The following is a 14,147-nucleotide window of genomic DNA, read 5'->3' on the forward strand; positions in this document are numbered from 1 at the left end:
GATATGCAGGATTCTTGCAGGAAAAAATGTTGATGGGCTCTCTGCAAGACTGAAACCTGAATTCTGTGGTTTTAATTTGTTCCTGGATTTATATATATATATTTTGAATTATGCAGAGAGGTAAACTTGGTCTTAGTCTAGCAATAGGAAACAATCCAACTAGGAAAATTCATTACAGTGTTGATATTTTTCTTTTCATTCAGTTGCTGCATCTCCACTACATGGTCCTGGAATGAATCTCTCCCACTCTGCATCATCACTGAGCTTGCAGCAAGCTTTCTCTGAGATGGGGCATGCTCAAATGACAGAAGGACCTAGTACAGCTCCTCCAGTGTTCAATCAAACAATACCACCATTTCCACCTGCGCTCTCTACCATGGCAGGCAGTGGTGCACCTCCCACATCTGTAGCTGCTGCTTCAATATCTGTTCCCTCTAGCACAGGCGTTTCTCTTCCAGGTTCTGTTACTCTGCCTTCAGAAAGTGCAGCTGCTGGAGTTGCACCAAGTGCAAGTGTGCCAAGCTCTGTTTCCCCTCCTCCAGCCTCACAATCTGGACAGCAGTCCGGTGGTGTGGCTTCCAGTGCGAGCGCTCCTGCATCTTTCTCCTTAACTGTCACGTCCCAGCCTGCTCAGCCAGTAACTGGAGACATTGTCCCCAGCATCAGCACACCGGCTTCTTTGGCATTGCCAGCTGCCCAGGTTGCTGGTGTCACTGGTCTTGGTGTCGTTGCACCAGCTGTGACAACTCAGTCTGCTCCTCAAATTGTAAGTAGTATAGCAGCACCACAGACATCTGTTGCCCTGTCTCTGGCTCAGAATGTGGCTTTGCAGCTTCCTCAGCTTAGTACTAGTGGCTCTGTCTCCAGCCTGGCAGAAACAACAGTTGTAAGTGCTCCACAATCACTACCTGAGAGTGGGCAGTCCGTAGATAAATCACAGCTCTGCAGTGCAGCTGGCTTATCTCTTCCAGTCTCTGCACCTTTATCGTCCTCTGTAGCAACAAGCGTATGTGGTTCCGTCACTCAGCCAGTGATACATCCCTTACTCATCCCATCAGCAATTACATCAACACCTGTCCTGCCCCAGATTCCAGGTGCAACATCTGTGTTGCCCCAGGTTCCCTTGCCTGGTGTCTTACCACAGCCAGTCACTAACTTGCCTGCAGTACAGCAAACATTGATACACAGCCAGCCTCAACCAGCTCCGTTACCCAACCAACCTCATGTTCACTGTATGGAGGCCGATGCTGATGCTCAGTCTAAAGCACCTGGTATTGATGATATAAAGACCCTGGAAGAAAAACTACGGTCTCTCTTCAGTGAACACAGTAATGTGGGAACAGCACATCCATCAGTATCTCTGGAGACATCGCTGATAATGGAAACTACTGTTATTCCTGGGATACCAACCACCGCTGTTGCACCAACTAAACCCCTGACGTCCGTTAGCACTTGTATACCTCCAAGCAGTTTGCCTCTTGGACCAACTGGCTTGCCAGTGCTGACACCAGTTGCCACCCCTGGGCAAGTGATCACCCCGGTCAGCTATATTGCGGCACCAAGCAGCATTGCAACAGCAGTAGTGAAACCAGGCACCTCTCCTTCGAAGCCCCCTCTTAGCAGGGTACCGGTAAGAAATGCAACGTTTGTGTGAATATTCAAGTATTGTAGAAAACAGCCTTTTTGAACAGAATCCCTTTTTTACAGCAAAGTATTTTAGACAAGTATGTCTTCGGTTATAATGTCAGAAGGAAAAATATATCTTGTTTTATTTGTCCCAAGAGGTGTTTTCTTCTGTCCATGCTGAAACAAATGTCCAATTCTATATTGTGTCTGAGCTATCAAATGTCACTGTTCATTTTTTTTACTCCTAACCATGAAGAGTGAAGCACCATGAAGCGTGTGGTTTTTTGTTTATCTTTTTCCAAATAGACATTTGAGAGGTTTGCTTTAAATACGTTCATATTTTATCCATAATCAGTAAAACGTGTCAGGGAGGTTTTATGTTTCACAAAGTAGTTGTGATTGCTTAGCTTTGCTTCTTATCATTAGCCTGATCCTTGAAAGCAAGGATGAACCTGACAGTGCTTTTTTTTTTTTTTAATTCCTCTGTTCCTTACATAGTGCCTGGATAGTCTCTTTCTTCCAAATGCTAGATTTGTGAAAACAGTATTCTGAAAAATTTAGAAGAGATGAGAGTATCTGAAAACATAAACATTTTTTTTTCTGAATTGTGCTCTGCAAACACTGTTTCGTAAAGTGTTGAGCTACATTGTATAGTAACAACTTGAGATGTCATTGAAGTTGTTACTTGGCTCAGTAACCAGAAGTGTAGGTATGTGAAATTAGGCTGGCTATTTTCTTATGAATTGTTGCCAGTGTATTTCAGTATTTTAAACCATTGTTAGCCCTTTTTCTTTTCAAACCTTAAATGCAAGTGCTTGAAGAAACATTCAGGTTTTTAACAAAAGAAAAACCTTAATGTGCACATCTTTTTGTTTCTGTACCATTCTTCCCCACTCACCAACACTTTGTTGTCTTTAGCTACCCTTGTTATTAGAATAGAATAGTTCAGTTAGAAGAGACCTGCAGAGATCATTGAGTCCAACTGCCTGACCACTTCAGGGCTAACCAAAAGTTAAAGCATATTATTAAGCTGTCCAAATGACCTGAAGCTGGTTAATGTTCAAGGCATTGTAATTGAGTTAATGCTCCTACCATCTCCATTTATTAACAGTCTTTCCCTTGTACTCTTACTAATACAGCTTCCTCCCACTTCCTCTGTGATTGTGTATGTAGCAGATGTAGAAAATGCTTCTTCCCTTAGTATTTGAGCCAGTACTTCCTTGGGACTTTAAAATCTAAGTTTATTTGTCTCTTATTTTGAACACTGATTTCGTAACCAAAATGTACTTTTTTTTTCCTTTCTATATTTCTCTGCTTCTCTGAGAAGCACATCCAAGTCCTTGGAGGCTTCTTTCCCAGGCTGTAAAGCACTGATGCTGTTGTATTTTTCTGCTAGCGGTAGAATCATTAATACTTCCCCCTTGGGGAATCTTGAATGCTCTGTTCAGGGGAGCAAGGCAACAGAAAACAAACTTAAGGCTTCTTGCCTTGCCCTATGATAAATAAATGAAGTTTCTAGGGTGAGGTAGGGAGCAGAACTCCTCCCTGTGCCTTGCCAACCAGACTGATGTTATTACTTTTCCAGCTGTTTTTACAAAAGTGAAGGGACAGATGGGGTATGAACATGGTACCATTCCTGTGTGGAGATGGATATTTTTCTAAGACTAAACCAGATGTGATCACTGAAAAGAATAGGTGAAATAATGTCATCAATTTTATATGGGATGAGCAGGTTTCAGCTAATCATAATAGTGTGTTAGTAGACTAACATGCGAAGTTTGTGAGACCTGAGGGAATTTTATAGCTGCTATAGCAATAACGTTTGAGAATTTCACCAGCCTCTCCAAGATTTCTCCATATTTTAGTTGTTACAGTTTTCTAGGAATCCCTTTCTATTTGATTGGTTCTGCTATGCTACTCTCAGCTGCATTCATATTCTATTTCCCTACCTTGGGTTTTCTTCCTTGAAGATTAAGTAAACCATACTGATGCTACTGAGAGTATAGATCTACAGATATCCCATGGGTTACATGTTGACCTCTAAATCCACCTTTAACAAGACCACACTGGAGTAAAGTTAATGGAGAAGTAAGAGATGGAGATGTAAAAGGGGACACTGAATGAATGGAGCTAAGACTCTGGAGACTCGTCTGTTTTTTTCCTGAACCCCAGCAGATATTAGAGATGGCATCTTTTCCTCTACCCTAGTAGAGGTCGTGTCCGTGTAACACTTGCCTTGAATTATAAATGATTCACCAACTTGGACTCAGCAGTTATTTTTTAAGCAAAATTGTGTTATTGCCCAGTGGGGCACTTCTTTCCCTTTTAGATTGTGTTCAAATGCAAAGTAGAAGATTTCTGCTATGGAGGAGCAGGAATATTTGCCAAGGAAGTTAGGGAAGAAATCTAGACACAGAAGCATATTGAAATGAAGCTGAGAATTAAAGAAAGATTAGAAAACTGTAAAACCTAGTTACTGGTTCAGGAATAGCTTGGAACAGTTAGAAACCTGCTAACTGCAAACCTGTTACTAAAAATGCTTGGATTTAATTGTAATAAATAGTTGAGGTTTTTGATGTCTGTTCTAGGAAAACTATCTCCTTTCTGAGTCTTTCACTTCTAAATTACTTTGTGTTTTTTTCAAAACTTAACTTTAGTTTTACTTTGAGTTGTTTTTAAGGAGCTTAATGCTTTAGTTATCTGGGGTTTACTAGACTGTGGGGGAAGGGGGGTATTTAATTTTGTTTATGGTCAATCTGTTAACCTTGCACAGTAAATATGTTTTGACTTGTCTAATGAATGTATTTGAAGTATGTTTTGCCTTTTATTTATAAACAAAATGATTAATTTACCACAGCTGAACAAGTGAACGTGCATCAGAAACAGTAATGCCCATGTGTATGTTTGTAGCACACACACAAGCTGAAGTAATACAACTTGGCTTAGTTCCTACCCCAACATTTGGGGAAGGGTAGATAATTATGGCAGGTATCTTCACTGGTCAGTTATTTCTGCAATCTGAACCCTTAGTTAAGCTGTGGTAACATGACTGCAGGCGAGAACTGGTTCTGTTTGCTGAGGACCAGAGCAGACTTTGGGCTGATTACACATACCCAGCAGTGTTTGCTGTCACAGAAGGGAAGCTGGCTGACCAGCACTGTAACTCATAAGGCTATCCTCTGTTTCTGAAACTTCAGAGTCATGGTCAAACCTTCACGGTTACAGCTGAGAATAAGAATTGCAAATTGTGTAATGGATCGCTTAATTCCTAGGACTTCTCACTTCCCTAACAATGGAAATAACTAACTGGAATGTGCTCTCCGACCTTGCTGGGAGGCTTTGATCCCTCATTCTAACCTTTCCAGTCTCTCTAACCCCTTCCATGTAACCTGGATGACTTCCCCGTATTCAGTTGCATGGCCTAGTCATCTTCTGTGGGTGATCAACATCCTCAGGTTCAAGACCAGTAGTGGATCAGGAGACTGGTGTAAGAAGCTTTCAAATATGCTTTCAACAAGTGGAGACATCCTCAAGCGTGACAGTTTCTGTTCAAGTCATTGCTTGGACCAGGTTGCCAGCAGCACATGGCTTGGTGTTGTTAGTGGGCCATTAAAATAGATCGTTTGTGAGGAGGTTGAGTGCATTCCTGCACCCCTTCAAAAAAGTTTCCAAGAGGCTTTATTTATGAAGAAATATTGTTGTAGCATTTCTCACAGACTTGAAAATAAAGTTGCCAAGATGCTCTGTTCCTGGGCAGAGCAACTTGCTTAAACTGGTAATTGTGGCAGTCAAAGGCAGCCTGAATTAAAACAACAAAACCAGACAACCCTCCCACCCCTGACACACACACTTCAACTGTCACAAAACTCCCCAAGGATTCGACGCTAACTTTCCAGGAAGGAAGTCTCCACAGAAAAAATGTAGAGGCCTCTGTCATATAGCACAACTGACTGTAACGTGGTGTCTGATCCTCCTGTGTTCGTGTCTGATGGACTCGCGTTTCCTCTTCATCATAGGTGCTACCAGTAGGCTCTGAACTTCCAGCTGGCACTCCGTCCAGTGAGCCGCTGCCACCTTTTCCGGGACCTTCACTAACTCAGGTGCTACACGACTCAGCAGATTTTTATCTGCCTCTTTTTCTTTCAAAGAGCATGTTTCGATTAAACTCTCCATTGCATGTTATTAATGTCTGTTTTTCTGTTCTTTTGACTGAGTAACCCTTTTTGTGTAAATGGAGCAGTGGCCAGTTGCTTCAGCACTGGAGATACAGCTCGCCCTTTGGGATGCTGTACCCAGTGTCTGAAGTACAGAAGCAATGAATCAGGCTCAGAATTATTTAGTGTTTTAACCTGATCCTTAGAGTTTTTTTAAATGTAACACAGGTGAGTGCGTGCATAAACTTGAACTTGTTTTCTTCTTACACTGAAAAGATGTTTCCCTAAAGAGCTATATGCCGTAAATAAATGTTATTGAAAAAACAAAATTACTGGCTTTGAGAAATTCTGGTTTTATTTTTTATTTTTTTTGCAGTTATTACTAGACTCCTACTTCAATAGGTTTTCAGATTTGTAAAACGTCTGTGAAGCTCCAGACCCTAAACAAGAGCTGAAATGTAACAGTGGCTTAACCTTGTTCAGTTTCTGTCCTTGTATGCAACAGTTAGCTTGGGTGTTTTATATGTGAATTGGACAGGTGGTCAACTCAAGATCTCAAAGATAAAATGTCTTCACTTTTCTTCAAAAAAGAAAAAACTAGATAAAAAAATTAAGACAAAATTGTTTTATGGATCTTCTAAATGCTGTGCAAGGAAATGTCACATGGGAAGAATACACTTCAATATACAAAGAAAAGCTGAAAAAATAACCAGACAAAACCCATGAGATCAAGAGATGGCAATACGCTGCTTCTGAAAGAAAGAAGACTGAATAAACAGACAGCTTTTTATAGAACTATACTCAACTTGAGAATTATGATCCTATTTTTAAATTCAATTTTTATTTGATTGATATTTCATTCAAGTGTGTACCTAGTGGTGCCTGCTTAAGGCTCAAAGTAATTTTGTTGTAAATCCAGCACTACCTATGTATGTATACTTTTTATAGTATTTACCTCTTCCATCTGTGGCTTTGGATCACAGAGAATAGTCCTTGATTTCATGTCCAAAACCTACACTTGAACTGGAATCTGCCCTTTCATAGAAAGGAATTATTTTTAAGTCTTAACTATAATTTTAATTTTTTAAAAAATAATTTTAAATTTGTATTTCCAATTAAATAACTACAGTATGAAAACTTGTACAGTATTTACAAGTATCGTGGCCTGATTTCTTTTATCTTCTTGACCGCTGAATTTTAGTGCAGACTGTGAGCTAACCTTGATAAAGTCCTGCTCTGTGACACTGTAGTAACAATCTCCCGCCCATCTCTTGAAATAGAGCTCTTGAATTCAAGTTTCACTTATGGAAGTGAATTTAAAATGAACTGTAAAGGTCATTTTAGTTCTTTGCAAGCTGTTCTTTTTTTGGGATTTACAATAGTCTGTGAGAACCTCTATCTGAAAGGGTTTAAATTGACTGTCATACAAAGGAATAGTTTAAGAAAATTGTAAGTAATTTAAATTGTTAAAGCAACTTTGGTTAATGAGCTATCATGACTCATTCTATAACTAAAACTGTAAAAACAGAATTATATGTATTAGGATTCTGATCTTCAAAGATACCTTTTGAATTGGATTTTCATTTCTATCTTTGAAATGTGAGAAATATGTATTCCCTGGTTCCAAGGGCATGAATAGAGTCGAGTAGCAGGGCGTTAGCTCTTTCGTGTGTTTTTTGTTGGCTGTGACATTAATTGTCCCTCTCTGTTTTCCATTTTTTTCCTCCGGTGCTGTCTGTGCAGCAGCTGTCTTTATTCAATAGTTTCTTCAGTTCTCCCAATAAATGTCACTATTTTGTGATCCCAGGAATCTCTCAGACAAGTTTGCATAGAGTATGTCCTAGAGTTTAGAATGGGAACAGTCTAGAAGGCCTAAATTACAAAATGCTGAAAGTTGGCATCTCACCCTATCTTTTCTTGCTCTATCACCTTCTCAGTCCTCCTGATGGAGCAAATGCAAATCAATGACAGTACTATGTCCAGCCTTAATCGATGAGTCCTTGCAGATGGCTTTCATGTCCAGAGTTACTTTTTGGTTGTCTTTTTTGGTTGTCTTTTTTTTTTTTCTCTCCAAAAAGTATGTTTCAATGTTTTGAAAGCAATGAGGATCAGTCCACTGCTTGGAGAGTATTATGCAGTATAAGAAGGCAAATACTTGTTCTCTGTATGTAAGAAAACTATGAAAGAGAATGCATTGCTCTCAAAACAGAAAGGAGACTGCTACTGTATTTCGTTTTATGTAATTCTTACTAGCAAGCAGAATGTGAGTAATTAGGCATGGGTATCTTCTGCCTCCAACTGAGCAAGAATCTGGTCATCTTATGTAGAGCTATGAGGTGGTAGTGTTAGCAAGCAACTTTTTTTTTCCCCTCTAGCTGCTGGAGGCAGAAGCTTTTTATGTGCCTTTCAGCCAGTTCTTTTTAAAGTACGATTTTGCCAAAGAGGAGATGCCAATTTGGTGATAATTCTTAGGTGTTCTAACCACAAGCAATGGTAGCAAATGGATCTGAAAGCAGTTGGTTAAAAGTCACATTAAGTTAACAGTGCTTTTTTTTGGTCATCTCTTGGAACTGGGTATCTTAGTAATCCTTCTGCCCAAATTCAAAGCAGTTGTAGCCACTATAGTGACTCAAACCACAGGACTACTCCAAAAGGCTTCCTCAGGTTTGTCATAGGTCTTTCTGGTAGGATCTATGGTAAGAAAGGTACAAATAGAGATCTCTTGCTTGTCCTTTGCAAACAGTTTACCTAATTTCACCTCTCATTGGAACTCTAAAGCCTGTCTAGGAGTGTGAGACAGAATTGGAGAAGACTTACTGGATCAAATCTAGTTGACTGTTAAGAGCATTTGCTGCTGTCACACAATAACTGTCTGGAAAATTACCGACTTGTCTTGGAATAGACAGGCGTGCCTTCCTCACTGATTCTGTCAATAGCTCATTACACAATTTTTTTTCCTTAGTACCAGATTCCTAATTTGCAGTTCAAATGTGTGTCATCCCAAGACCAGTTTAGGACAGTTTGTTCCTCAGTCTTAAATACCCGTTCTTTTTATTCCTTAATAAGGAATAATTCCTTAATAAGGAATAAAAAGAGCCTTTTAAAGGTATATTTAGAATAATATTTCAAGCTTCATTTTGCTACTATTATTTCATAAAGAAATCTTTATTTCCCGATTGTTCTGATATCTCAGCTCCTCGTTTGTTTACTTGAAGCAAATCTCTTCCTGTAAGCACGAGTGAAGAGAACTGTACAGTATTTCAGACAAAATGTCATTTTTACAGTATTACTGAATTAAATTAGTCCACCTAACTGTTAAGTATTTTGATTACAGCATCTTTACACAATTCTTAAGGGAGGAATGCAAACAGCTATCTTCAGGAAAAACAGAAGTTCCTGTTAATACTTCTTTTTCTATTTTTACCAAACGTGTTGCTTAAATTGTTCCCAGTCTTACTGTGCTATACATGTGAAATGTGAGCATACAGGAAGAGAACATGATAGAAATATGGAAGCTGTACTGACTACTTTAAATTTTAATATTAAATATGGCTGTTTTCTGAAATGTGACATGTTTTTCTCTTGAGCTGGGACACCTACTTACTTTTTCCTCTCTCATCAGTCCCAGCAGCCACTGGAAGATCTGGATGCTAAGCTGAGAAGAACCCTTAGTCCAGAGACGGTTCCAGTGACATCTGCTCCTGCCTGTGTACGTTTGCAATGGTAGCAGTTAATAGTCTTGAGTAACGTCAGTGTTTTCTCAAGTTGATGCACTTAGATCACTGCCTTTAATATCATTATACTAGTCCATAGACTTTTAAAAATAAAAATGAAGAGTCATCTTTCAGCTTGCAAGACTGAGTCAAACAAAATAGGGAAAATCTGTATGTTACGATAGATACCGTATTTCTTGAGGCTGGTTTTGGTGTTAGTTCTTAACAGCTTTTTGGCAAAGTCATTAATATCACTGAACTAGAAGGGGAAGTGACTATGGGATAAGGGGAAAGAAGGTGTTAAACAAGCAGTATGTGCTATGTCAGTGTAAATTTGGGAGGGCTGTTAAACGTGTGGATCTAAATGCTCATGACTATAGTAGAAGTTTGATACAAAATAATGATAGTGATTAACATTATGATCTCCAAGTGGCTACTTATGCATTACTTCTGCAGAGTAAAAAGGGAGGTACTGCTGACAGTCTTGGGTTGTAAGGCATGCAAAATCTGTTGCTGGTGTTGCTTGTTTTGGAGATTAAAAGATCTTGCATTAGTCCTGTCATGGGTCATTCTTTAGCCCTGATGGAACTAAAAGATTCAGTAATATGCAATATGGTGGATTTGCTGAGGGTTCACTCAAACTGTGATTCTCATAAGTTTATTTTTATTTTCCCCCTTGAACTTGTAGTCTGTGCCCTCAGTGGCATCTACAACGGTTACCGGGCTGGTGTCCACAGCAACACAGTCTCTGAAAGAAGGTAAGACAGCCTTTGTTATTTCAGGTGGTTTCTTAGTACAGAGATATAATACAAAATCGAACAGACTAGCAATTTGAAAGGATATAGCTGTCATACGATGACATTTCCTTAAGAGTTGTATTAGTTTTTAGTAACTAAACTGAAATTTTCCACTGTAGATCAAGAGAGGGGAATGATGCATGCATATTATAATAAATTATTTAGTATTTGAAGCTGACCAAAATAATAAATTAAGACTTGCAAAGAATGTCCAGTATGCTTCTGAGGTACAGCTTCAGGATTTGAAGGAACTGCTTTCTGTCTTGTTATATTCTCTGCAGTAACAGTAAGAACTTTTGTGTTGTCATGCTGTTCTGTATGTAGGATATCTCCTCCTAATCACTGTTTCATTTCTATTTAGTTAGAGAAATTGGTGTTAACTAGAAATTAAAGAAACAGTAACAAAAAAGATTCTTCTGGCTGCTTTAGAACAACTGAAGGATGACTAGATGATCAACAATTGAATACTGAATGATCAATGACTTTCAAATCTAAATGACTTTTATTGTTGGGGGTGGAGTTAGGGGGTAGAATCAAACAACCCAAACTGCAAAAGTAGCCTGAGGCTTTCCAATCAGTATTCTCCTACTCATCCTAATTAAAAAAAAAAACAAACTTATTTTTTTAAAAAAGAAACTGCTAATGTAATACTAACATTATTTCTGATTAATTTAGTAAATAATATTCAAATTGCATGTGCCTCACGTTCAATGACAAACCTTCAAAAGCTAATAAAAACAATAGTAAATAGCCCCATTATAGTATGCCGGTAGGTAATGATACCATAGAAGTCATACTACTGCTAGAAAATGAGTGTTTTTTGCCTGGTGAAGTTTAGATGGTAAAAGTAAATGAACTGGGAAGTTGCTGAATAAACACAGCAAGCTGTCCAACAGAATTAGTTTAAATATAGAATGCTATTTCTCAGCTTCTTTGTAACCTTATACTGCCAGTGCAAACAACAATAAAATTAGGAGCCAACATATAAGGATCCAGCTCTGCAGACTTCAGACTGCTTTGAGTAAATGTTGTTTATAGCATCTCTTTAACATACCATTTTTCTATTAAGAAACTGTCGCCAGTATTTGAAATTTAGGTAGTCACTGTGGGTACTGAACTAAAATTAAGTTCGTTCTTATATAAATTCCAGTTGTTCTTGAGTCTTTGTCTACTTCACATCCTTTTTAGAAATCAGTATGCTTTTTTACTACAATCAAGAAGTGCACTTTTGAAAAGTGTACTGCACAGGGAAACTTCATAGAAAAATACTTAGTATCAAAATGCAATTTTAAAATTCTATACGGCATAGCTGAGAAAAGAGATTAGGTTCCATGAATCCAAAAGCATGACATAAATACTCAGCTGACAGTTGAGTTTGAAATGTTGGAGTGTGAATAACTTGTTGCTAATTTTCTTCTCAATCCCATTCTCCTTTTTCTTAGCTTCAGCGTCGTGTGGTGGAGAGAGCAGTGGTATGGCTGCTGCAGCAGGAGCTGGTGTTCTTAAGATGGGACGATTTCAGGTGGGAGACGTTAAACGGATGTAATTGTTGATACGGAATCCTCACTGAGCAGTTACTGCCTAGTGCCAGCTCAGTGTGCCTCTTTGAAGGCTTTCGTATTGGGAGAAAATACCCATACTGAGCTTGTGATCGAAGGGTTTTGTGCAGACGCTGTTCTTATTTACGGCAGGGATTGCACTAGATTATACAAGGTCTAGTTTGCGAATCCAGCATTTGATCGTGTCAGGGATTAACTGCATATCTGTTGGCCTTGGTCTTTATGTGAAGGAAGTCCTGATTGTGATGCAAGTCCCCTCTGAATCTATTGGGATTTTCTGGGAGTTAATCATCCAGCCTATCTAGAACTGCTGTTTTGTGTGGCAACGTGTTACTTGGAGGGAAGAAGCTTGCTTTGTGGCGTTCCAGGGAAACTAGTTATTTTCCCCCCATATGATTTTTAGTATTTAAGGTAAATAAGAGCATCATGTTGAGGAAGAACTAAGAAGATCTGTGTGATTGCATTTCTGTTCTAGGTATCTGTGGCAGTGGATGATGTGCTAAAAGAGAGTGACAAACCTGAAACTAAGCCGGTGCAATTTGAAACCACCTCCTCTGATTCTTCGCCTCTTTCTGGCAGTAGTCCAGAGAGTACACTGGTAAAGCAGGCTGGCAGTCGGAAAAGTGAGGCTGTCACTGACTCTTCTGTGGATGTGGTAGATGTTATTCCTCAGCCAGTTCCTGGGCTGCAGTTGCCAGTAGATGTTGGTCAGCCTACAAAGGTTGGACGCTTTCAGGTAACAACAACAACAGATCAAGTGGGGCGCTTTTCAGTGTCAAAGACTCAGGATGAGGTCACCTGTGCAGAGAAAGAGCCAATGACTCTTCCTCTCTCCGTGGACTTGGAACAAGTTGCTTCTTCGGCTGCAGCTCCTAAGAAAGAGTTGGAGTCAAGGCAGTCCCCACATTTGAATGGTCCATCCTCTGAGCTGGAGGCTGCCTTCTTGAGCGGAATGGCTAAGGATGTGGATGACGGCTCAGGGAGCCCAGACTCTCTCCAGCCCATGGGGTCAAAGATCAGCCTCCCTGTTCAGAGCCTTAGCAACTCGTTCAATTCTTCCTACATGAGCAGTGACAACGAGTCGGATATTGAAGATGAAGATTTGAAATTGGAACTCCGTCGATTACGGGAGAAGTAAGGCTTCCTTTTGTCTTGTGTGTGCATGAAACGTGTAGCAGATGCTTAACGTGAATATCTTTTATTTTCCTCTGGACTCTACTTTTCTCAAAGAAAAAAGGTAGACTTCTTTAAAACACTAGACCTTTGCTAAGCATCAGGTCCCGTTGTTGGTGTTTATGTGGAAAGTAAAATCCTTTAGCAGGAACTAATACATTATGATTCCAAACAATGGGTATACACACTTGCTATACTTAATATTATAACCTGTAATCTTGTTGCATGCGTTTATATATAGATTGATTGCCACACTGGATAAATCTGTGCAGATGTATGGAATTTTTTGCGTAGGACTGAAATTCAGTAGTTAGTAGAAATATTGGTGTCCCTTGAAAATGACACACAACTCAGCATTTCTAATATGCGTTTATGGTATTTGTTCTCCTTTTCCTGAATAATCCCTGTTGACTTAGGAAAAAACCTCAGAAGTCAAGGCATATGACCTCCTAATTTATATTGAAAGCTGGCTTTTTAGGACAGCTGGCAACTGCTCTGATCTGAACAGAATGGTGCAATACAAATGTATGTCCTCCAAGGCCATGTGCCTCATAAAATGAGTAATCTAACTATTCCTGTAACATTTATGATGTATAGTTTGATCTTCTATGTTAGCTGTATGTTCTTGTTTGTACATCTGTTTATTCTGGTTTTATGATACAGCACTGGGAACTTTGTATTGAAACTGTAGTCAGTGTTAAAGCACAATGGAAAAAGACAGGCCTTCTGCCGTATGCATTCAGTGGTTATTTGTGGAAGGGATTTATTTCCTCTGTTCTTGAATGTTAATGGAAGTTTGACCAAACAAGCTGGGAAGGATTGTATGCACACATGCATACATACTTTTTTTTTTTTTAAAGTCATACTGTTTTGTAACTTGTTAGGCACCTTAAAGAGATCCAGGAGCTGCAGAGTCGCCAGAAGCAGGAGATTGAATCACTGTACACAAAATTAGGAAAGGTCCCGCCTGCAGTAATTATTCCCCCAGCTGCACCCCTTTCAGGAAGGAGAAGACGACCCACTAAAGGAAAAGGCAGCAAGTCCAGCCGTAGCAGTTCCCAGGGAAATAAGAGCCCTCAACTATCAGGTAAGGCTTTCTACATTTTTTCTAGATAAGATAGTACT

At 39.4% G+C, this 14,147-nt stretch overlaps 1 protein-coding gene across 16 annotated transcripts in view; it reads left to right on the forward strand.

Moving 5' to 3' along the window:
• WNK1 (WNK lysine deficient protein kinase 1) overlaps positions 1–14,147 on the forward strand; it is a 103,515-nt gene that overhangs the window by 77,942 nt on the left and 11,426 nt on the right. For 15 of the 16 annotated variants that reach the window (XM_080575998.1, XM_080576006.1, XM_080576012.1 and 12 more), the window contains 7 exons: positions 204–1,630; positions 5,643–5,726; positions 9,403–9,489; positions 10,182–10,251; positions 11,733–11,812; positions 12,325–12,983; positions 13,907–14,109. In XM_080575998.1, the coding sequence (XP_080432124.1) occupies positions 204–1,630; positions 5,643–5,726; positions 9,403–9,489; positions 10,182–10,251; positions 11,733–11,812; positions 12,325–12,983; positions 13,907–14,109 (2,610 nt within the window). The remainder of the gene's footprint in view (positions 1–203; positions 1,631–5,642; positions 5,727–9,402; positions 9,490–10,181; positions 10,252–11,732; positions 11,813–12,324; positions 12,984–13,906; positions 14,110–14,147) is intronic. The other variant, XM_080576007.1, reaches the window with a different exon arrangement.

Source organism: Anser brachyrhynchus (genome assembly GCF_964034855.1).
Source record: "Anser brachyrhynchus genome assembly, chromosome: 1".
Lineage (NCBI taxonomy): Eukaryota > Metazoa > Chordata > Aves > Anseriformes > Anatidae > Anser > Anser brachyrhynchus.